This window comes from Manis javanica, chromosome 13 (genome assembly GCF_040802235.1).
Source record: "Manis javanica isolate MJ-LG chromosome 13, MJ_LKY, whole genome shotgun sequence".
NCBI lineage: Eukaryota > Metazoa > Chordata > Mammalia > Pholidota > Manidae > Manis > Manis javanica.
Genome location: NC_133168.1, coordinates 35,352,647 through 35,377,378, shown reverse-complemented (window position 1 = coordinate 35,377,378; position 24,732 = coordinate 35,352,647). Strand labels below are relative to the sequence as shown.

Here is a 24,732-nt window from a genome sequence, read left to right as displayed (position 1 = left end):
CCTAAGATTTTAATAGGAAAAAGTTAATTCTGTCTAAATATGCTTTCACTAGTTGACAGGTATAAGCCATAGCTCTGTTATTGTTATCTAAGAGGACTGACATGGAGTCATAAAATATTGGTTTAGGGCAGCATGGACAAAATTTAAATATCAGTTTCTGGTACTAAGACTGGTATTTCTTGCAGCTCTAAAATTCATTTTCTAGTGATGCTGAATATGATCCTCAAATTTTTCATTTACAAACTCTAAATGTTCTAAAATATCTGTCTAGTACTCACTTCCCAAATAATAACATTTACCCCTTTAAAGGCCATGTATTTCCACTCAGGAGAGAAGAACTAATAGGTAATTTGAGCAGGGAAAGAATCAATAAATGCTATCAGTCTATGAGCCCATTTTTATTTCCTGACATATAATACATTGAGGAGCTGAATGAATTGACATATCAACAAGTAAATGAGCTATGGATGCATGAGGAAATTTGGAAAACAAAGGCACATATAAAAAATTATCTGTTGACATTCTGGGCCTTCCAGAAAAAGGTGATGGGGTAAGAAGGCAAAGTGGAAACCTCCTCCCAAAAAGACATGAAGAAGAAATACAGCAAATACAACTCTAAACCAGTAAATGACCTGCAGACTTCAGAACTGACTGCCTACATCTGGGGAAGAAGAGGAGACCTCCTCTTCTTTACAGAGAAGGGTAAAGTGGCAGAGACAAAATCGAGTGGGACCCAAGCCCTCCCCCCAATCAGCCTAAAGGGAGAAGAAAGAGGAATGGAGTGTGGAGGGGGTATGAGCCCAGGAGCACTGCACACCTGGCCCCAGAGTTCTGATCTGGGATCACAAGCCCACATTACATTGGGTTCTGGTGATTAGCAGGACTGGACACCAGGGGCCGGTAGAACCCTCTGGGAGGCTGAGACTCCAGCCAGTGAAGAGGTCAGGCATGCTCTGCCAGTCCTGAGACCCAAAGCAGAGGTGGCAGTTTGAAAGACTTGCCAGTAGTATGAGGTGTGCAGAAGGCTGAGGGTTAGATGGAACTCTCTCCCCAGGAGAAAGGGCAGGTGGACTGTATCTCCTCAGCCATCCCTCAAGACCCAGACACTCCATGCCCCTTGCTGGCAATGCACCCCCAGGCTCCTCCCAGAGCAGGCTGCCCCCAGTCAACCCACTCAGCCCAGCAGCAATGTCAGGCTTTGCTGCCTTACAGTCAGAGGGAGACTCTCCCCACTTCCTTGGCTCTGTTTTAGCCCAACTAGGGAGGTGCCTGCAGGAGCCAGACCTAAGAGCTCCATCTCCCTGAGGGTGTCTAAACTGGGTGCTACACATCTGGCCCAGGCAGAGCTGCATATTAGCACGCCCATTTCATTATCCTTGCAGACCCACCATCCCTGCTGGAGGCCAGGCAGACAGTGGCCTTACCCACAGCGAGCTGAACAGAGACTCCTGAGTTGATCATAAAGGAAGTGGCTGAAGAAAACTGCCAGTACAGACAGAAAGAAGCCCTGCTCACTTCACACCAACAGCTGAGACTCCGCAAAATAGAACCAGAGAACACAAAATCAACTATACACTTCTTTTCTGCAGAGAGTAAAGAATCTTGAGCTTCTGGGCACCACCGCACACCTTCTGCATAAAGCTATTACACTATAGGCCAGGAAACATAGCAGATTCATCTAATAAAAAGGTAGAAACACAGATACCCTGATAAAATGAGCAGGCAGAAGAATATGATCCAAACAAAACTACAAGACAGAACCCTATAAAGAGGACTAAATGAAACAGAGACCACCAATATTCTTGATAAAAATTTCAAAATAAAAGTCATAAGCATGTTCATAGATTTATAGAAAAGTACTCAAGATCTCAGAGCGTTCTTCAACTAAGAGACACTCAGGGCTGAAGAACACAGTATATGAAATGAAACATACAGTGGAGGGTTTAAAAGATTAGTGCAGTTAAAGGAGACAGTGAAAGACATGGAAATTAGAGAAAAGGAAGACAAAGAAGTTGAGGAACTGGAGAAGAAGGATCTCTAGGAACAAAAGAATGGTAGGAGAGCCATGTGACCAATCCAAATGAAACAATATTCACATAACAGGGGTACCAAAAGAAGAAGAGAAAGACAAAGGGATAGAAACTCTTGAAGGAAATAATTGTTGAAAACTTCCCCAATCTGGGAAAGGACATAGACACTTAGGTCATGGAAACACAGAGATCCCCTAACAAAAAGAACCCCAGGAAGACTACATCAAGATATACAATTATTAAAATGGCAAAGATCAAAGATAAGGAGAGTATTGAAAGCAGTCAGAGAGGGATAAAAAATTACTTAGAAAGGAAACCTCATCAGGCTATCAGCAGACTTCTCAAGAGAAACTCTTCAGGCCAGGAGGGAGTGGCATAATATATTTAATATAGTGAAAGAGAAGGACCTCTAACCAAGAATTCTCTACCCACCAAGTTTATCACTGAAATTTGAAGCAGGGATTAAACAATTTCCAGATAAACAAAAGTTGATGGACTTCATCACCACTAAGCCAGCCTTACAGAATATGTTAAAGGGACTTCTGTGGATGGAAATGACCCTAAGGCTAAATATCCTTCACCAGTGAAAATAAACCCACAGTAAAGGTATTAAACCAACTAATTACCAAGCAAGTACAAAATTAAAACAAAACTAAAGAAGCAATATCAACTATACAGAAAATCAGTCAAGGGATACATAAAAAGCACAGATTATAACATCTATACCAAAAATGTGGAGGAGGAAGAAGAGGAAGAAAAAAATACCTTTAGGTTGTGTTTGAAATAGAGTAATCAACAATTTAAGATAGACTATTATATAGTAAGGAAGCTATCCTTGAACCTTTGGTAACCACAAAGTTAAAGACTACAATAAATACACACAAAAAAATAAATAAATAAGAGAAATACAATTACAAAGAAAACCACCAATAACAGGAGAAGAGTGTAAGAGAGGAAGAAAGAACACAGAGGAGCTATAAAAAACAGCCAGAAAATGATGAATAAAATGGCAATAAGTTCATATCTATCAATAATCACCTTAAATGTAAATGGACTGAATACACCACTCAAAAGACATAGAATAGCAGAATGGATAAAGAAACAAGACCCACCTATGTGCTGTCTATAAAAGACTCATTTCAGACCCGAGGACACACAGACTAAAAGTGAAGGGATGGAAAAAGATATTCCATGCAAATAATAGGGAGAAAAAGCAGTAGCCTTACTTGTATTAGGCAACACTGATTTCAAAACAAAGTAACAAGAGACAAAGAAGGATGTTACATAATGATAAAGGGATAAGTCCAACAAGAAGATATAACCATTATAAATATCTATGCACTCAACATAAGAGCACCGAAATATGTAAAGCAAATGTTAAGATACTTAAAAGGGGAAATAGACCATACCACATTCATTTTAGGACACTTGAACACACCATTCACATCAACAGATCAGCCAGGCATAAAATAAGGAAACACAGGCACTGAATAATACGTAGATCAAATGAACTTAACAGACATTTATAGAACACTCCACCCAAAAGCAGCAATATACACATTTTTCTCAAGTGTACATTCTCCAGAATAGATTACGTATTAGGCAACAGGAAGAGCCTCAGTAAATTAAAAAGGATTGAAATTGTATCAAGCAGCTTCTCCGACCACAACAGTATGAAACCAGAAATTATTTACACAAAGAAAAAAAAAAACCTACACATGGAGGCCAAACAACATGTTTCTAAATACTCAATGGATTAATGAACAAATTAAAACAGAAATCAAGCAATACATGGAGAAAATGAAAACAAATACACAGCAGTCCAAAATATGGGAGGTGGCAAAGGCAGTTCTAAGACAAAAGTACATAGCAATACAGGCTTACCTCAAGAACCAAGAACAATCCCAAATAAACAGTCTAAACTCACAATTAAAGAAATCAGAAAAAGAACAAATGAAGCCCAAAGTCAGTAGAAGGAGGGACATAATAAAGATTAGAGCAGAAATAAGTGAAATAGAGAAGAATAAAACAACAGAAAAAAAATCAATGAAATCAGGAGCTGGTTCTTTGAGAAAATAAGCAAAACAGATAAACCTCTAGCCAAACTTAAGAAGAAAAGAGAATGTATACACATAAACAAAACCAGAAATGAAGAAGGAATAATCACAACAGACACCACAGAAATACAAATTATTAGAGAATACTAAGAAAAATCATATGTCAATAAATTGGACAAACTAGAAGAAATGGATGACTTCCTAGAAAAATACAACCTTCCAAGACTGACCAGGAAAAAATAGAAAATCTGAACAGACCAATTACCATGAATGAAACTAAACTCGTAATCAAAAAAATCCCTCCCAAAAAATACCAGGTCCAGATGGCTTCACACCAAATTCTACCAAACATTTAAAGAAGAGCTAATACCCATCCTCCTTAAAATATTCCAAAAAGTAGAAGAGGAGGAAATACTTCCAAACTCATTCCATGAAGCCAGAATCACTCTAATACAAAATCAAAGATACCACAAAAATGAAAATTACAAACCAGTATCTGATGAACACAGATGCAAAAATCCTCAAAAAAATATTAGCAAATTGTATTAAAAAATACATCAAAAGGTCATCATCTATCATGACCAAATGTGATTTATTCCAGGGATGCAAGGATGGTACAATATTCATAAATCAATCAATATCATACACATTAATAAAAAGAGATAAAAATCACATGATCATCTCAGTAAATGCTGAAAAAGCATTTGACAATATTCAACAACCATTCATAATAAAAACTCTCAACAAATGGGTCTAGAGGGTATGTACCTCAACACAATAAAGGCCATATATGACAAACCAAAGCCAACATCATATTCAATAGGAAAAAGCTGAAGGCTTTTCCTTTAAGATCAAGAACAAGACAAGTGTGCCGACTCTCATCATTTTTACTCAGTATGTACTAGACGTCCTAGCCACAGCAATCAGACAACACAGATAAAAGGCATCCAAATTGGTAAGGAAGAAGTTACACTGTCACTATTTGCAGATGATGTGATATTGTACATAAAATCCCTAAAGAATCCACCCCAAAACTACTAGAACTAATAACTGAATTCAGCAAAGTTGGCAGGATACAAAATTAATACACAGAAATGTTTCATTCCTATATACTAACAACAAACTAACAGAACTATAAATCATGAAAACAACTCCATTTACAATTGCATCAAAAAGAATAAATTACTTGATGATGGGGGGAGTCTAATAAACATAATGTTGCTCATGTGATTGTAGATTAATTACACCAAAATAAAAAAACATTAAAAAAAAGAATAAATTACTACTAGGAATAAACCTAACCAAGGAAGTGGAAGACCTATACTCTGAAAACCACAAGACAATCATGAGAGAAATTAAAGACACCAACAAATGGAAATTTATCCTGTACTCATAGACACGAAGAATTAATATTGTCAAAATGGCCATCCTGCCTAAAGCAATCTACAGATTCAACGCAATCCCTATCAAAATACCAACAACATTCTTCAATGAACTAGAACAAATATTTTTAAAATTTCTATGGAACTACAGAAGACCCTAAATAGCCAAAGCAATCCTGAGAAAGAAGAACAAAGCTGGGGGGGTTATGCTCCCCGATTTCAGGCTCTACTACAAAGCCACACTAATCAAAACAGTTTGTTACTGGCACAAGAACAGACCCATAGATCAGTGGAACAGAATAGAGAGCCCACATATAAACCCACACATATATGGCCAAGTAATATATGATAAAGGAGCCCCAAATATACTATAAGGAAAAGACAGCCTCTTCCACACTGGTGTTGGCAAAACTGGATAGCTACATGTAAGAGAATGAAACTGGATTATTGTCTAACTTCAAATACAAAAGTAAACTCTAAATGAATCAAAGATCTGAATATATGTCATAAAACCGTAAAACTCTTAGAAGAAAACATAGGCAAAAATTTCTTGAACATAAGCATGAGGAACTTTTCCCTGGACACATCTCACTGGGCAAGGGAAACAAAATAAAAAACGAACAAGTGGGACTACATCAAACTAAAAAGCTTTTACAGCAAAGGGCACCATCAGCAGAACAAAAGGCAACCTACAGTATGGGAGAATATATTCACAAATGACTCATCTGATAAGGGGTTAATATCTAAAATATATAAAGAACTCAAATGTCTGAACACCCAAAAAAAAGAAATAATCCGATTAAACCCGGTGTGGAGTATATGAACAGACAGTTCTCTAAAGAAGAAACACAAATGGCCAACCGGCACATGAAAAGATGCTCCACACCACTAATCATCAGGGAAATGCAAATTAAAACCGCAATGAGATACCATATCATTACCATTTAGAATAGCTACTATCCAAAAGAGAAGAAACAACAAATGCTGGCGAGAATGCAGAGAAAGGGGAACCGTCCTACACCACTGGTGGGAATGTAAACTAGTTCAACCATTGTGGAAAGCAATATGGAGGTTCCTCAAACTAAAAACAGAAATACCACTTGACCCAGTAATTCCACTCCTAGGAATTTACCAGAAGAAAACAAAATTCCTGGTTTGAAAGATACATGCACTCCTATGTTTGATACATGCACTCCTATGTTTATCGCAGCACTATTTGCAACAGCCAAAATATGGAAGCAACCTAAGTGTCCATTAATAAGACAAATGGATCAAGAAAATGTGGTACATATACACCATGGTACATATACATAACATGCCATAAAAAGAAAAGAATCCTGCCTTTTGCAACAACATGGATGGATCTAGAAAGTATTATGCTCAGTGAAATAAGCCAGGTGGAGAAAGACAAATACTGTAAGATTTCACTTATTTGTGGAATATAAAAACAAAGCAAAACAGAAATAGACTCACAGACACTGAGAAGTGACTGGTGGTTACCAAGGTTTGGGTGAATGCAGGGTGGGGAGGGGGACAAAGGGGCACTAATTCACAATCACAATATAAGTTGATCATGGGGACTGCTGATTGTGCATTAATAGAACTTTAACTTTAAAAAGTTACCTGTTGCTTTGAAACTGCACAGTTCATGTTTCTGAGAGATTTAAAGAAATCTGTTGAAATCCCTAAGAGTCTGGGCTCCTCTTCTTTTCTTTGCCTCTCTTTCTCAGCTGCTTTCTTTTACCCATCCCCTTATGGCTATTACACACCCATCCCCTTGCCTCCCACCTTACTTCTACCTTGAAAAACACTCTTTGGAAAATGTAGTCTGAAATATGAACTCAATTGCCAGTAGAAAAGTTTAAGGTACATAGTCACTAAAACAACAGCCAGTTATTCTCTTGTGAAAACTACTTTGGGAATCAGTTGTTGATGTTGTCTGGGACCTCTTGCAAGAATTCAGTTATTTTAGGTAAATACATAGACTGAAAGGACCCAGATCCAAAGTAGCCCTGTGCAAAAGTCCCCACCTCTGGGTGCCCAGAAGTGTGAGGCAGAATGACCATGCTCAATAAATACTGAAATCTGGTCTCTTAAAGCTCTTAATTCCATCATTCAGTAAATATTTATGAAGCCCATGCTCTGTCCCAGGCACTACCTGTGCAGAGCAACAGATAACCAGTAGTCCTTGAGTTATTTCAGGAGTGAGTGTTAAGAGTGATTAGAGAACACTATTTGATGATTTGGAACATGGATTCCAGAATCCATTAATTCTGGAATCTAAAAGAAGTCATGGCAAAGGATGGAAGAGGCTGTGTTTGGTGTCTGCCTCCTCCATGAGACTAAGATTACCAGTAGCAGGTTAGAGCATATAACCTAGCACTGGCACACAGTAGAGGCTCCAAACAGTCTGGCAAACATTTGAGAAGACTGATGCTTTAGAGATTCAGTGTAACATCAGAGACATTTACGTACAATCATCATCATCATTCACATTTGTCAAATACCTCCACATACTGTGCTCCCACTTTACATGTATCTTATTTCACCTTCCAAGGTTTCTAACAAAAATAAGAGAAAACAGGACAGGACCATAGCATATTTACATTTTAGCCTTCCTGGCACTAGAAGTGGCAAGACTTACTTTGATTAATAAGAGAATAAATATAACTGACAGAATTTTAGCACTAAAAAGGTCACTGAGGGAGAAACCATCACCATGAACAGTAACTGTGTCTCTGTGGTATACAAATTTTATTTTCTATTTTCTTCATTTTCTCTAAATAGTAATTACTCTTAAAATCTGAAAGCAAGTAAGTAGACTTTAAGGATTTAACCAATGAGGAAATCCACAGCGCAAGAAGGCCGGGTGAACCGCTAGGTGTAACTGATGGGCAGAGGAAGGAGCCAGAGACGGCAGAAGGACAGTCCTGCAGCGCTGGTCCACAGTTAGGCTAAAGGTCGGTTGGTCGGTAACAAAGTCTGACCAAAGGCTCAGTAGACTAGGGCCCAGAATTACTTAAACTGGAAACCCATTGAGACTGATACTCATTCAGCAAAGTTGGCAGGATAGAAAATTAATACACAGAAATGTTTCATTCCTATATACTAACAACAAACTAACAGAAAAATAAATCAGTCTCAATGGGTTTCCAATGGTCTGTGCTGCCATTCACAACGTTTGGCCCCCTACAGACACCCAGGTACCCTCTAGGTTCTGGCTATTACATAGGTAATTGCTAATTGTGGAGTTGTTCTAATAAGCAGAGGAGTAAACACATTCACATAGAAAGTGTCACCCTCTCACTTCCCCAATTAAAACTTCAACTTTCTACACTTTAACTTTCTAATTTCTCCTTCCAACAAAGCAGAGACTGCATGTGAAAGCTGAACTTGTAAACAGAGTAGGAACATGTTTGAATGGCTGAGACCCAGTTGGGAGGCCAGATCTTGGGTCAAGCAGCCAAGCAGCTCTATATTTTTAACTCGGCAAGTTACTATGGAAAGATGGTGATGCCATTAAGAGCCTGGGGCACAAAACTATGAGTTCTTTAAGTAATGTAGCAATTTATGTGTAATAGAAAATAGACTATAAAGCCCTTGTTCAATCTTTTTAAATGACTCTCAGTTTCTCTTGACCTGGCCTGAAGTTTCAGGGGTTGTCATAAACACCTGTTTTTATGCATGAATCTCTTTCTGTAAGCCCTCAGCAGGTATCTAACCACTAAACCATGTTAGATTATTTACACAAATACATCATTTTTAGCTCCTGGGCTCTATAAAAGCACTTACAAATGCTCTTTTAAAACTTTTTTGAGAAGAATGAGGTACAGCTAGATGGTGGTAGGAGCTGTGGGTCTCTTAAGTGCCCTAAGTGAGCTTCTGGGCACTTTTCCCATCCCACTGCCAAAAGGCTGGAGGATGAGGGGCAGGAAACTCAGTATCCTCTTAGTAAGGGGATGAACACAGTAGCTCAGCTGGGGGTGTTTTCTTTCAGTAGACTCTCTTGCAAACAACTCTTCTTTCAGAAATTTAATTCAATTAAACATTAGGGAAGGAGACACTCTTAACAGAGAAGCTAGTTTCCTCATCTGAAGAATGAAATGATTAATCTAGATGATCTTTAATGTCCCTTATAACTCTGAGTTCATAGAAGAATAATATTCTGAATCAAAATTTATAGGTCTTCAAAGGAAATGTTGAATAAAGAAAAACCTCATAAGCAAACAAAAAAGACAAATAACAAACTGGGAAAAAATATGTGCAAACTCTATCACAAAAAAAGGTTTATATTCCTAAGATACAGAACACTCATAAGTAAAGTGGACTAGAAGTATAGTTTTAACTACATGAAAAGATGCTCAACCACACACTTAGTAGGAGGAATCAAAATTCCAGGTAGACTAAGATTCCAATTTTCATCTCTAAACTGGGCAAAATCTAAAAATTCAACAAAATCTAAACAACATGGTAAGGCTCTGGAGAAACAGGCACTCTCACTTATTGCTGGTGGAAATGCAAAATGATACAATACCTAGGGAGGGTAATTTAATGATTTGTAGCAAAATTACATATTTATTTACCTTTTGACCCATGAATCCCAGTCCTAAAAATCTCTCCCAAAGATATTCAGGGTAATATATATATATATATATATACACACAAAGTTATTCAATGTAGAAGTATTTGAATTTGCAAGAGAGGAATAATACAGATGTACATTAATAGGGAAATGGTTGAAAAACTGTGGTATAGTCACACAATGGAGTACTATGTAGCTATAAAAAGGAATGTGGACCAGTTTGACATAATTTTATGTAATTATCTCCAAGGTAAACAGTTACATAAAAAGAGGTAGGATAAAGTAGGTGTATTATGATGCCATTTATCTAAGAAACTGGGAGGAGATATGAATGTCTAAAAAGTAACAGAAGGATAAAACTTTTCTTAAAGGTTACTTACAAAAAGAGGGTGAAACACAGTATGGATAAGTCAGTAACAGAAGCCAGACTTCTCCGAATATTCCTTGTTTTATAAATTTTACTCAGGAAAACATGCAATGTGTGCTAGAGCTGGCCTGGACTGGCTCTTGGTACATGTTCAGGTAATTTGTGAGCCAGTTGTCTTTACTTCGGTAGCTTGATATTAACCATGGTAGAAGTACTTACATCACAGATATCAACAAACACATTGGCCCCCACCCCAACCCAGTTCTTAAGCATTTATCAGCATACCACAGGAATTGTAACTATTTTAGGAAAGTATAAAAGAAAATTAAATTTAAAAAGAGCATTTCTAAATATTAAAACCCAAATCACAACAAACCAAACAGTGAATTGAGTGGGTAGGTCTGCTACATTGAAATGAGCCATTTCAAGGGACTCTAAAGCATGGCAATTTGACTCTACAGGTCTACTGGAGGTACCAAAAGACATGCAAAAATAATCTTAAACTACTTTCAATATTGTGGTTGAATGTTGGTATCGCTATTGAGAAAATATGAATGTTACGGAATAAAGCAAATGAATAACTACATGACTGTCATGAGAGCTGGGTTTTTAGTGGGCGACTAGGAGCTACAGATATAAGTTGGAGGTCATGAAATACCCTGTGGTCCTGAATGGGAACTGGATGTATCAGTATGAAGTTATTATGTCTTTTGTACTTAATTAACATTATCTGAATGCATTTCCTAGCTCTGTCTCCTGGGAAAGCCTAGAAACAATTCCCAAACCAGGAGCAATACACACCCTTAGCACCCAGATTGTAGTATCTAACTTCTATTTCCCACAGATGGAAGCAAGACTCCCTGATTTCAGATTTGAGCCAGGAAAAGTAAAAATACCAGAAGAAAAGAAGCTATAAAAGGTTTCTGGGATCATGTCAAAAGGACTCAGGAGCTAACATGAAAAGGTTCCTGTTAATAAGCAAGGATGGGGAAATATTTTGAGCAACAAGAATAATACCTGCTTTATGACACAGTCAGGCAGCTCAGTGGACCACCTCTATAGGATGCTACGAAGTAAGCATACTGGGTTCAACATTGGTAAAGGCATTTATCCTTCTTTTTCTATACAAACTTCAGGGTAGCCAAATAATTGACAGAGTAGTGTTTCTTCTTATAGAAGTATTCTAGCTAATGAACACAAGGGGAATGATAGAATATCACCATTTTGTAACCTCCAAAGCAACAATGAATCTAGCTAACATGAATGAATCTATGCCTAGTAACACCACAAAATGAGAGAACCAGCAATGAAGGGCCTCCTGTTTAAAATTCACCACAGCACTGTCTACAAAGTGTTCTTGTCAAAGAAGTATTGATGTGTGTGTGTGTACACATGTATTGTGAACCTGAATGAGAGTGAACCTCTAAATCTAACTAGCAATCTACAGAAAAAATAGAGTACAGGTAAGTATTTTCAGTAAAAACAAAATCTAAATTGTGGGAAACTATAGGACGGATGACCCAGTTTTTCAGCAAATATACTTCAGAGGGCAAAAAGAGACATGGATAGAAAACTACATTAGCAGGAAAATATTAAAAAACCTAGTACAATAAGCCTATCAATAAAAAATATATAAATATGTATATATGTGTGTGGAGTTTGTGTATGTACACATGTAAGATAGCTGAGGAAATTTCAATATGGACTAAAGTACTTGACAATATTAAAAATTGGTTATTTTTTTAGGCATGATGAAAACACTGTCTTAAAGAAAAAGGACTCCTTATTTTCTGGAGAAATACACTGAAATATTCACAGGTGAATTGGTACAATATAAGATTTGTTTAAAATATTGAGAAAAGGTGAATGGAATAAGGATTAAGTGGCAGTGAGTTGAGATTAGTAAATTGGGTAATGTGTACATAGGCATTCATTGTAATTTTTCCCTACTTCTACAAAAGACTAAAAATTTCCACCATAAGTTAGTTAAAAAGCATATGAATACAAACAACAAAAAATTATGTAGCTAATATTAACAAGCTGGTAATAGAACAATGATACCCAACTTAGGAGTCCCTCATGATCAGCTTTTTCTAAATATAGTCTCTGAACCATCACTATCTTAATGAACCTCTAAGACTAGAAGGAGTTGTATCATATCCCTTAGGACTGTGGAAGTGGGGGAAAAAGTTTGAGAACCACTGTTTAAACCCTGGAAAGGTGGTGGCTGCACATTTTAAACCAGTTTTTATCTATCTCTATGCCTGATGCATGAGAGGTACTCAAAACTATTTGCTGAATTAATGAATAGTCCTAGGCAGTGAAAATGTATAGGCAAGTCTAAGAGCAGCTAAATGCTAGACGTGCAAAAGAAAAATCATTCATATTTGATATCAAAAAAATCAGTTAGGTTACTGAGTTTAAAAAGCATGGCTTCCTGTTTTAAGTGGAATAGAGTTTTCATCACAAAGCCACAGACTAGTCACTTCGAACAGCTACAAGTAAACTCCCAAAACAAAAATAGTTCTAAATACACAATTGGGTGGGCTGTGGCTAGCTAATATTCTGATTCTACAATCTGTTTTGGACAAGACAGTACTTCTTATGTGACTAAAAAAGAAAACAGCAGTCAGATTCCTCGTGCTGAAAAAGTACACTATTTGCAAGAAGGGTTGAACATCCAAAGTTCAACCAATAAAGGCACCACAGTTTCCAAAGTTAAAGGGAAATATAGAGTGACAAATATCCACATATATTTACATATCCCAAAAAGAAGGCATATGACCTTCTTTTGTCTCCAAGAATACTAAATGGAGCCAAGCCCACTGTCTCACCATGGGGAAGAGCCAAAATACCTCAAACACTAGAATAATCTAATTTTAAAGCTGACAGAAGCTTATAAAGCTAGTCCAACCTTTTCATTGTGTTGATGAAAAAACAGAGACCTAGAGAGGTTAAGGTGAAAAGCTCTGAAAATAGCTGGAGTAGTCACAGATGAACAGTCTACACAGGTGCCCAGTAAGAATTAATCTGAACTTTCTTAGGACTGATATCTAACATGTCAGTCTCAATTATAAACAAATGTGTGTTGTGCAACCCTTATTCATACAAAAATACTAGATTATGTACTTCTAATAACTCCTTTTAAAATTATACAGCCTAGCATTCAAGAGCATTCATAACATTACTTCAATCTACTTTTTCAAAATGTTGTCCCATACTGTCTACCAGAAGTAAATGGAAGGCAGCCATTTCTCTCTTACCTTGCGTAGAGAATGTAGTAGAGTATGTACTATAAATACAAAAGTTAGCCCATAGGTACAAATGATGAAAGAATGATGAGAATATATACTTTCTAATTCTGTTAATCTCAACTCATAAAAGCCATATTTCATGTCTATCCGTGAATGTTATATAGAGACATATAGGCCATTGTAGATGTTTTAATATGACAACCAATAAAAGGTTTAAAAGTGAGACTTGGGATAAGGGAGGCAGTGAAATGAATTACCATTTACATTTCTATAAGATGCTACTGAAGACTTAGTCTAAAATAATACGGAAAATTGTATACATGGAAGGAGGAAGGAAAAAGAAAAAGAACAAACCTTTATTTCATCCACTGGTCAAATACTCATTTTAATTATTGATCAATCTTAAATCCTTACTACTTAATTCTGCAGAAATTTAAAAAATGATATAGTTATGCCTGTTAAATAATTTTCCTTCTCACCTATGTCACCTGTACAGTTGACTTGATTTAGCCATAAAATTGACATTAAATTAGATAGAAAATTTGGCTTTTCAACTTCCTATTTTTATTAGATTCTTTAGGAACCTGAAAATTTCTTTTAAGAGTGTTCTAATACAGTTAAGGAGAATACCAGCCATTTAAAGTGACAATGACAACAGTTATTTTCATCTTTGGGGGAAAAAATGTTTCTAATTAGGCTGAATCAAGATTCCTGAAGGAAAGTGAAAGGTAAGCTAATGATAATTTTAAAAAGTGAAAGCAAAATTTGAAGAATTTTTTTCTTCTGAAATGTACACAGCAACCTTATTTAAATAGACATGACAGATGTTATCAACTTATGGGTTTTTGTAATCTCTACTGCAATTCTAAAGGAAAATCGAAAATAAAGCAATAAAACCTAAAGCCATTTACTGAATATAGTATACTACTGTGAATCAAGAATTTAAATCCTTCAGGGCAATTATATTGCTATCTCTATTATCAAACTGATAGATTTCTTGACTCAGTCTGAAAAACTTCAAATATTTAGTATGCAAAAAATTCAAATATCTATATGTTAACAAGTTTCAAACTTCTCTTATTAAATCTGAGGTTAATAAGAGAAACTTCCCTTAAAATACTGAGATATGGAACAGCATACCTACATTTTCACCATTTTGTTTCTCTCAAAACTAAAAATAAGTTAAGAATTGGGGTAAACTATTTTTGTAAGAATTTAGAAATATTACTGCATACATTGATCGCTTTATGTAATACCTGAAGAATTTAATGATGGTTTAAATTCACACACCACTCCAAAAATACCTCCCCTACTTTTATATACTACCAAATATTTTCAACCAAATAACACAAGAATGTGCTTTTCAAAAAAACAAAAACAAATCATCCCATCATGAGCCAACCTAAACATCTGCATAATAACTTCTAAAATAAAATCACAGAAAAAGATGGTACATAGTTAAAACTATTAATACATATTTCAGACAAAGAGTTTATTTTTCAATAAGAAAACAAGAAAAAAAGAGAGCCTGCCCAATAGAAATTTCCACCATAATTAGTGCTTTCCACCTCCAGGAAGAAGAGCTCAAACTCAGGGTAACCTCATGCAGTCAGGGAAAAACAGTATAAATACTGCAGGACTGCCCTGCAGAGGACACTTTCTGTACTGCTCACCTGGGCACCGGAGGGCTCAGAAAGCTGCCAAGAAACCATCTTCAGGAATTCTCAGCACCCAGGTAAGTCTATGACCCGATTCTCACTGGCCTTCCATACTACCTTATTTGGATACAACTATCAATAAATTTATGATTTAAAAAAAGTGCCTTTCCACTAAGGTGCTCTCAGAAAGTTTACGTTGTACCTGCCTATATAAAAGATAGTTTTAATAATGCCATATTTATAAAAACATGCCCTAAGCTGAATTTCAGTGTATTTTCAAACTTCTGGATATTTCAGTCTATGTCAAAGATCTTGAATTATTAGCACTGAATTATAGGCATCCAATTAAGGTTTTTGTGTTTCTGTTTTTAAAATCACTTCATGTTTACTTGATGACTTGAATGTGGTTTCCACAAACTAAGACATATTCATATAACTAAAAAATTAAAACTCTCATTAATTTATGGAATATATTCAAAATATATAGGATAAGGTAAAAAAGTAGGTAACTATAAATAACTCACCTGTGCAAACTCAAACTGTATGGAATTATTATTTTTTGTTTTTCAGAATCGAGCTGAGAACATGCTGCCCCAAACAGCCCTTTTGCTGCTAATGTCCTTGAACTTGGCTTATGGAGTATTTTATGCTGAGCGATACCAAACACCTACTGGTATAAAAGGCCCACTGCCCAACACGAAGACACAGTTTTTCATTCCCTATGCCATAAAGAGCAAAGGTAAGAGGAACTGTGCATTTTCTCCATAACTAGTTGGTTTGCTTGCTATGATCTTAATGATCTCTTCAACAAAATGCTTATTTAACTCTGACTGGCATTATTTTCAAACTCCCCAATTAGCCCAAAATAGTACAACAAAAGATCTGTAGAAAAAGTAGGTCTATTCAAGAACATTAATATCCTTTACACAGCAAGTATAGTAGAAAGATACACATGAAGAATATTAACAGATCTTATGTGTGGGAGTTTTTCTCTCAAATAATGCTTTTGCACAAATAACTACCCATGATCTAGAATTATTAGTCCAGTGAAAATTAAGTTGAAAATAGTCTAACTAAAAATAATTGCCAATTGTACAAAGAGAGTAGCAGGCTTAGAGATTAAATACTTCAACATACTTAGTTTTATAACCTATGCAGCTACCCACAAATACATACAAAATTGAGTCTTAATTATACTGTAAAATATGATGCTTTCCAAAGAAATTTAAGAGGCAAATGAAGTAGCAATTCTCGTAATTTTTTATACATTTTTTTGTGGTTTAATAGTTTAGTGCACAGACTTAAATCCTTGCACTAACTGTGACCTTGAGTAAATTATGAATCCTCCCTGTGCCTCAGCTTCCTAATTTGTAAAACAGGGAGCAGCTGTCTCAAAGGGCTATTTTGAAGCTTAAGTGAGTTAGTATCTTTAAATAGCTTAAGTGTTAGCTATTACTCTTCCTCCTCTTCTTCTTACTTCTATTTCTATGACTCCACCTCCTGCTGTAGTAGTACTGGTGGTGCAGCCTTTGGTAAGTCTTAACTTTCTTCTTGAATCCATTTCTCATCTGTTCAGCTTTCTCAGCTACTGAGAAGAGTACTGAGATAATGTACATCAAGTACTGAAAGATCCTCAAAGAAGGACATTAGGTTTCATATTCACTAATGCCATTTAATAGCATTGGACAAAAACTGCCTGCAAAACATTTGGATTAAACTGAATCAGCTCAAATGATTACAGGATTCAAGGATTCTTTCTGAAGTACTTTTTCATTATAGTTATTTATATTTATCCTGCAACCAAAGCTAAAGGTATTTATCATAAACTTCAAAAATTATTCTCTTGGAGACACCCATTTTGGGCAAATTAAACTTACAGGATTGTCTCTTTAAAAAGAGACAAAAATTTTAAGTATTTCATGAAAGGTAGTTTAATGTTTAGAAATAAATGCACAGATGCACAAGAGATACTCTTGAATGTCTCAAAATACAAATAACAAGAAAGAGAAAAGTTAGGAAAGACAAAATAAAAGATGAGACCTGCTACTTTACCTGAACCAATAAATGGCAATTTGAACCATGCCATGCAGCACTAGGTTCTCTCTCTATGATGACAAGACTTTTTATAGTTTACCAATATCATAAGAAACAGTCTTGTATTAAAAATAATGTGCGCCACTCTTAGGTTAAAAATATTCTATCTCCCCACCTCAATGTACTGTATTATCATAGCTATTTTTGCAGAATAAATGAAAATACATACCTTACTAATGAACGACAAGTTTAGAAGCTATATTTTGACTATTAAATCCACCTTAGTCTCTGCTTGATATACAAGGTGGAAACAAATACATTATCAACCACTGGTAGGCATAAATAAGGTGCTGCAATGAAGACAAAAACCCATAACTGATGCAAGTATAATACTAAGTTGGTAACAGAAACACAAAAAATTCCTAGTAATTTCTAGGCACATCTGTTCAACACAGGCTACAAGATTAGCTCAGCCAAAACACACCAGATTATGCTGTAGAAGTTTCCACAGCTGATGGGTACATGAATGCCACATTTTGACACAACCAACCGCCATTTCAGTTTGAGAGCATTTCAGAAACTTCTCCTCTGGGTAATCATTTTTCCTTGGGGATGGTATCACCTAATCTTTAATTTTTTCAGATGGCAAGCTACCAACAGGGGCTGTCCCCCAAGGAACACAACAGATGCTACTTTCTTTCTTGCACAGAAGTGAAAGACCCATTAGAGCAAAATTCCAAGTGGCAGAGATCACCCTGTCTTTGGAGCTGTAGTCTCAAACAATGTTCGGTGTAGACATTTTCAGTAAGACGTTTTTGTTTTCCTATTTTAACAGTTAAAAGGTTTCCAACTAGAATAAACAATTATTCAGTATGGGCATTACCTTTAAGAGATTCAGAAAAGATACGGAAGCAAACCACATTCTAACATAGTTTGCATTTAAAAAAATGTTATTTTATTTCAAATGACTAAGAAGTCTTTTACTTGTCTGTTTGCAATGTATAGACACTCATTTATACATATAGATATATCATATACGTACACTAAAAGTCAATCAACAAGATATGTATTAATATATAAAAATCTTTTCCATAAATGAACTTTTCTCAGTCTTTTTCCTGATGTGATTTTGTGAAAATCCACTAGTAAATAAAGCTCCATACATTCAAATGTTTGCAAAATGAAGTATGATTTTGAGTATAAAATATAGATACCCAAGTTGAAAATGATTTTCCTAATTCAGCCTATTTTAGTGATTCTGCTCTGTATTTTATATTTGTCTGTCACCAAAAAGTTTTCAAATATCAGGAACATCTCTACCCCAAGAGAATAATATTAGCAACTTCTGTTGGCTGATTAGTTCTTATCTGCCAGTTAATTAATGTGAAAATTTTTTCTAAATTTAATACTGTACCAACAAGTAATAGTTAAAGGGAACTATATCCACAAATGTGTTCAAAGGCAATTCACAGTTCAACTTATTTAATATTAATTCAACTTAGTCTTCATATTGGTTTTTAAAGCCATTAAAAATTTAGTTAGAATTTAAGATATTTTAATCATTTTTATACAAAAGAGATATGGCTCAAGTCATAGCTGTAAGTCATTGTCAGCGTTTTGACCAAATTAGTTAACTACTGTGACATTTACTACATCCACCATTACGATGAACCATCTTCCAACAGTATAAAATCTAAATATTATATGTAGGAATTCTAACAATGTTTCTGAAAATTTACCAAACAGAAAATGATTTTACTATAAATTCTGCAAGTAGGTATTTAGTATCATATGCAATTTTGCTATCATTTTTGCTAGCTATTAAAGACTTTCTCTGAGACAGTAATTTATGTAGATGTTCCTGATGATTACTGCCTACAGATTATATGAAGTATTATATGATAATACCTCCCTGTATCGCAATGCCAGCAATGCTGTTACATCCCACCTTTGAATGACTCAACTAAAACCTTGGATGCCTCTTAAAGCGCTTATCACATGAACACTTGCTTTACGCTTGTTGTGACTAAAACTCTTAGAAGACTTGTGTCCTGTTTTCCCACACATGTGACCCAGTGGCACTTTTCCCACTGCAGGCACTGAATAAGTACTTGTGAGTTTATTATCAGTAGAAGTATTTAGCTCAAATGAACCCACAGTTCTATGAAATCAACAGTATTTACTAACATCAATTAAAGGAAACTTTAGTTAAGCTCTTTAATGCTTTTTCATGCACCTTGCCCATTAGGTCTAATTCTCTAATTCCCTGTTTCAATTTTAAGTCAATAATGGAGAATGTAAGAGCTCACAGTATATAGGAAAGTAAAAAAAAAAATCAACCTGAATCTAAACTATGTTCAGCAGGGCCATGTAAATTAGACATAAATTAGAATTAACTGCTTTTCTCATTTGTCTTATAGAATAGCTTTTGTCAAGGAAAATTATTATAGGTCTTAAACATTTTATTATTCATTCTGCTTTTGTCTTTTTCTTCCTTTTCTGTCAAATACCTATTTTTTCTTTACTTTCCAGGTACATGATTTTCCTAAAATAAATGTGATACATTTACCTTCATAGCCCTCTTATTTTAGATGAATTCTTCAATCCCAGCTTATTTTTCAAGGATCATTAGGATGTAGAATATCATTGTAGCCATAGTTTTGTGTTTTTTAGTAGTGTCTTTTCTTTTTATTATTTATTAAGGTATCATTAATATGCAATCTTATGAAGGTTTCACATGAGCAACTTTGTGGTTAGTCATTCACCCATATTACCAAGTCCCTCAGACACACACTATTTCAGTCACTGTCCATCAGCATAGCAAGATGCTGTAGAGTCACTACTTGTCTTCTCTGTGCTACACTGCTTCCCCGTGCCCCCCTGACACTACGTGTTTATCATAATGCCCCTTCTCCCTCCTTCCCCACCTACCCTCCCCACTCCCTTCCCTTTAGTGACCGCTAGTCCCTTCTTGAAGTCTGTGAGTCTGCAGCTGTTTTGTTCCTTCAGTTTTGCTTCGTTGTTATACTCCACAAAAGAGTGAAATCATTTGGCACTTGTCTTTCTCTGCCTGGCTTATTTCACTGAGCATAATACCCTCTAGCTCCATCCATGTTGTTGCAAATGGTAGGATTTGTTTTTTTCTTATGGCTGAGTAATATTCCATTGTGTATATGTACCACATCTTCTTTATCCATTCATCTACTAAGGGACAGTTAGGTTGTTTCCATATCTTGGCTATTTAAATAGTTCTAACAGTGTTTTTAGAACAACATAAAATGTATTGTCTGAAACCACTCAAGACTAGTCTGCCAAAGTGGATTGACTGACATGGCAATGTCATATCTTCATTCATGAGATGAGAAGCAATGATTCCTTAAAATACTAACCATGCCCCTCTCTGTGTGTGTTGGTTATGTCTTTTAGGTATACCAGTAAGAGGAGAGCAAGGTATTCCTGGCCCACCAGGCCCATCTGGACCTCGAGGGCACCCTGGTCCATCTGGACCACCAGGGAAACCAGGCTATGGGAATCCTGGTCCCCAAGGAGAGCCAGGCTTGCCAGGACCACCAGGACCAACAACTAGTGGGAAACCAGGTCTGCCAGGGCACCAGGGAAAGCCAGGAGAGAGAGGACCACATGGACCAAAAGGAGATATTGGACCAGCTGGTTTACCGGGACCACAGGGCCCACCAGGGCCACCTGGAATCCCTGGTCCAGCTGGAATTTCTGTTCCAGGAAAACCTGGACAACAGGGACCTATAGGAGCCCCAGGACCCAGGGGCTTTCCTGGAGAAAAGGGTACACCAGGGGTCCCTGGTATGAGTGGCCAGAAAGGGGAAACAGGCTATGGTGCACCTGGCCGCCCAGGTGAGAGGGGCCTTCCAGGCCCTCATGGTCCCATGGGACAATCTGGCTCTCCGGGAGTGGGAAAAAAAGGTGAAAATGGTCTTCCGGGACAACCAGGAATCAAAGGTGATCAGGGTTTCCCAGGAGAAAGAGGACCAAGGGGCCAACCAGGTCCCCAAGGTCCTCCAGGGGAGCAAGGACCAGAAGGTACTGGAAAGCCAGGAGCTCCTGGGGCCCCAGGCCAGCCGGGAGTTCCAGGGATGAAAGGATGCCCTGGGGCTCCAGGAATGGCTGGGCCCCCAGGGGCTCCTGGCATTGGGAAACCAGGATTGCCAGGCCTAAAGGGACAAAGAGGTCCTGTCGGACTTCCAGGGATTCCAGGTGCCAAGGGGGAACAGGGCCCAGCAGGCCATCCTGGGAAGCCAGGTCTTACTGGGCCCACTGGAAATATGGGGCCCCAAGGACCGAAAGGCATCCCTGGGAGCCATGGGATTCCAGGCCCCAAAGGCGAGATGGGGCCAGCTGGGACTGCAGGGCAACCTGGGGTGAAGGGAGAAAGTGGCTCCTCTGGGCTACCAGGGAAGCCAGGACTCCCAGGAGAACCAGGTATCAATGGACCCAAGGGTAACCCAGGGTTACCAGGGCCAAAAGGTGATCCTGGACTTAGAGGACCTCCTGGTCTTCCAGGCCCTGTGGGCCCAGTGGGAGCTAAGGGAGTACCTGGATACAGTGGTGAGGCTGGGCCAAGAGGGGCCCCTGGAATACCAGGCACCAGAGGTCCTATTGGGCCACCAGGCATTCCAGGATTCCCTGGAACTAAAGGCCACCCAGGAACTCCCGGTCCTCCTGGTCCAGCTGGCATAGCAACTAAGGGTCTCAATGGACCCACAGGGCCACCAGGGCCTCCAGGTCCCAGAGGCCACACTGGGGAGCCTGGCCTCCCAGGGCCCCCAGGACCCCCTGGTCCCCCAGGCCAAGCAGTCCAGTCTGAGGGCTTTATAAAGGCCAGCCAAAGGCCTCTTGTCAGTGCCAACCTGGGAGTAACAGGAATGCCTGTGTCTGCTTTCACTGCTATTCTCTCCAAAGCTTACCCAGCTATAGGTACCCCCATCCCATTTGATAAGATTTTGTATAACACACAACAGCATTATGACTCAAGAACCGGTCTCTTTACCTGCAGGATACCTGGAATATACTATTTTTCCTACCATGTGCATGTGAAAGGGACCCACGCGTGGGTGGGCTTGTATAAGAATGGCACTCCCATCATGTACACTTATGATGAATACGCCAAAGGCTACCTGGATCAGGCCTCAGGGAGTGCCATAATCGATCTCACAGAGAACGACCAGGTGTGGCTCCAGCTGCCCAATGCTGAGTCAAACGGGCTGTACTCCTCTGAGTATGTCCACTCATCTTTCTCAGGATTCTTAGTGGCTCCAATGTGAGCATATTTCCACCATAACATAAAGCTGCTTGAAAAGGCATTCCCCTACTCTGCCCTAACCCACAAAATATATCTGAGGTAGGCTGAAAAAAAAAAACATGACAGATCTTAATTTTCCAAAATACAGATTTGAGCTTTCAGACCCACAATTTCCCCCCAGAAAAAGTGAGCAGCAATAGTAGACAAGATCTGAAGACCCCCTCAAATTTCTAGCCAGCAATCCTAAGACTCTTTAAAGTCTTCTCAGAACTCCTTATTTGAAAATTTCACCATAGAAGTACTGCTAAGTTAAAAGAACAAAATGGCAAAAAAAAACCTTGAAATGTGACACTAAATTATGATAATTTTGATTTCAGAAACTCTGCATTTCCTTTTAAATAAGTCTGTTTCCAACAATTAACAAGAGAACTTCTAGGAAACACTCAGGAGGTGTCATGTATCTTTACTGAACTAAATACTTGTATATTGAAATTTAAAAGACAGTTTGTACCCCAAATCTTTCTTTCTAGAGTTGGCATTACTCGATGGTTTATATGGTCCCTTTCATCAAGATCTATTCAAATAGATAGGTGCATATACATTTTTTTACAGCTCTCATAAAATAACAAAATGTTATGTTAAAATTAATCTAAAATGCAAGGTGCTTTAGTCATGAACCTTTTCAAACTTTTCTGTGATTGCAGAAAAAGTTTCTATATGTCTTTCACAATTTGGAAATGGGTGTCTGACCTATTTTATATATCTAATGCAAGTGTGATTTATTTGCTTCCTTTATTGAATCTGATATAATACGATTTTTTGGTTTACAGAGCATTAACATGTATACCTTGGGCCCTATTCTGGTGAAATTATAACTAATATCAAGTGTTTAAAAATCTGACTAGAAATGGAAAGACATTATTTATTTATGCTCTCTGTACTGTATTTTTGTGTTGCTATTTAAAACTTTTAAGCTGTGCCTCATTTATTAAAGCATGAAATGTTTTACCTACTCCTTATTTACAAGGCAATAAAATAATATCACTAAGTTTTTATACTGACTTTCCTTGACAGCAGCAATTTGCTATTTTCAACCATTCTTTTAAGGCTTTTCATTTTACAAAGTTAATAAAAAGCAAAACAATAAAGTGGTGGGTGGCTTTTACAGCTGTCATGGACATGCCCCTCTACTGGAGATGGGCATCCCCACACCCACACCTCAGTGTGAACTGTGAGATGGCATCTGCAGAACCACATGTGGCCCCCAAATCAGGCAGAAGGGCTGATGACTGTGCACAGAAAAATGAAACAATCACCCCAAAGCAGAGATTTTCTTCTGGAAAGGAAAGAAGCAGGTGGCAGAGAATACATAGTTTGAACACATATTCTGCCATTACTATTTACTGACTTGACATGTTTTTAGTCATAATATTTAGGATTATCTTGATGGCTTACACTACATTAAAAGGAAGACAAGCCATTTTTATGTCAGTCAAAAGGCAACATTTTTCTAAGCTGAAAAACAGTGCTCTTGAGAGTCTATCCATCCAGTGGTTGAACAGGGAGTCTGGTTCAAGTCACCGGGGTAGCATACCATCAAGGCATCTCTTTATTTCTTGGACTCAATCTCTGTGTAACTGAAGCAAACCTGGTAGATGGAACCACAAAACCCTAGGCCCAGGTTGGCGATACCTCTGTCCCCATTCTGGGTTAACTGGTTCTGTTTTTAAGCAATAAGAATAGAAATTTTGCTTTCCCTGTCTATAGCTACTACACTAATGGTTACAGGTGTCACCAACCCTCATTCCCAAGGGAGAAAAGAAGCAAAGCTGGAACTTTAACTCTGGGGAACCTATGAATGAACCTATTGGCAGGCATGTAAAAAACAACACAGCTCAGAACACTGCAATTGTGGCCATGAAAAAGACATAAATAAAGGACCCTCTTAAAAAATGCAAGCAGTACCAACTTTCTAGAAAAGTTTAAGATCAAATTAAATCCTAACTAAGGAACATGGCAAAATAGGTTAAGTTCTAAGTAATTCTCTAGGCACACAGGATTTAACAATCATCTATTAAAAAGTCTTACATTAC

At 37.4% G+C, this 24,732-nt stretch overlaps 2 protein-coding genes across 4 annotated transcripts in view; one reads left to right on the top strand and one right to left on the bottom strand.

Annotated features, from left to right (window-relative positions):
* NT5DC1 (5'-nucleotidase domain containing 1) overlaps nucleotides 1-24,732 on the bottom strand; it is a 170,724-nt gene that overhangs the window by 131,655 nt on the left and 14,337 nt on the right. The window lies entirely within an intron of this gene.
* On the top strand, nucleotides 699-24,728 carry COL10A1 (collagen type X alpha 1 chain). Its single transcript, XM_017677877.3, has 2 exons — nucleotides 699-16,069; nucleotides 20,791-24,728. Exons 1-2 carry the CDS (start codon nucleotides 15,874-15,876, stop codon nucleotides 22,659-22,661), a joined length of 2,067 nt encoding a protein of 688 aa, XP_017533366.2. The 5' UTR covers nucleotides 699-15,873; the 3' UTR covers nucleotides 22,662-24,728.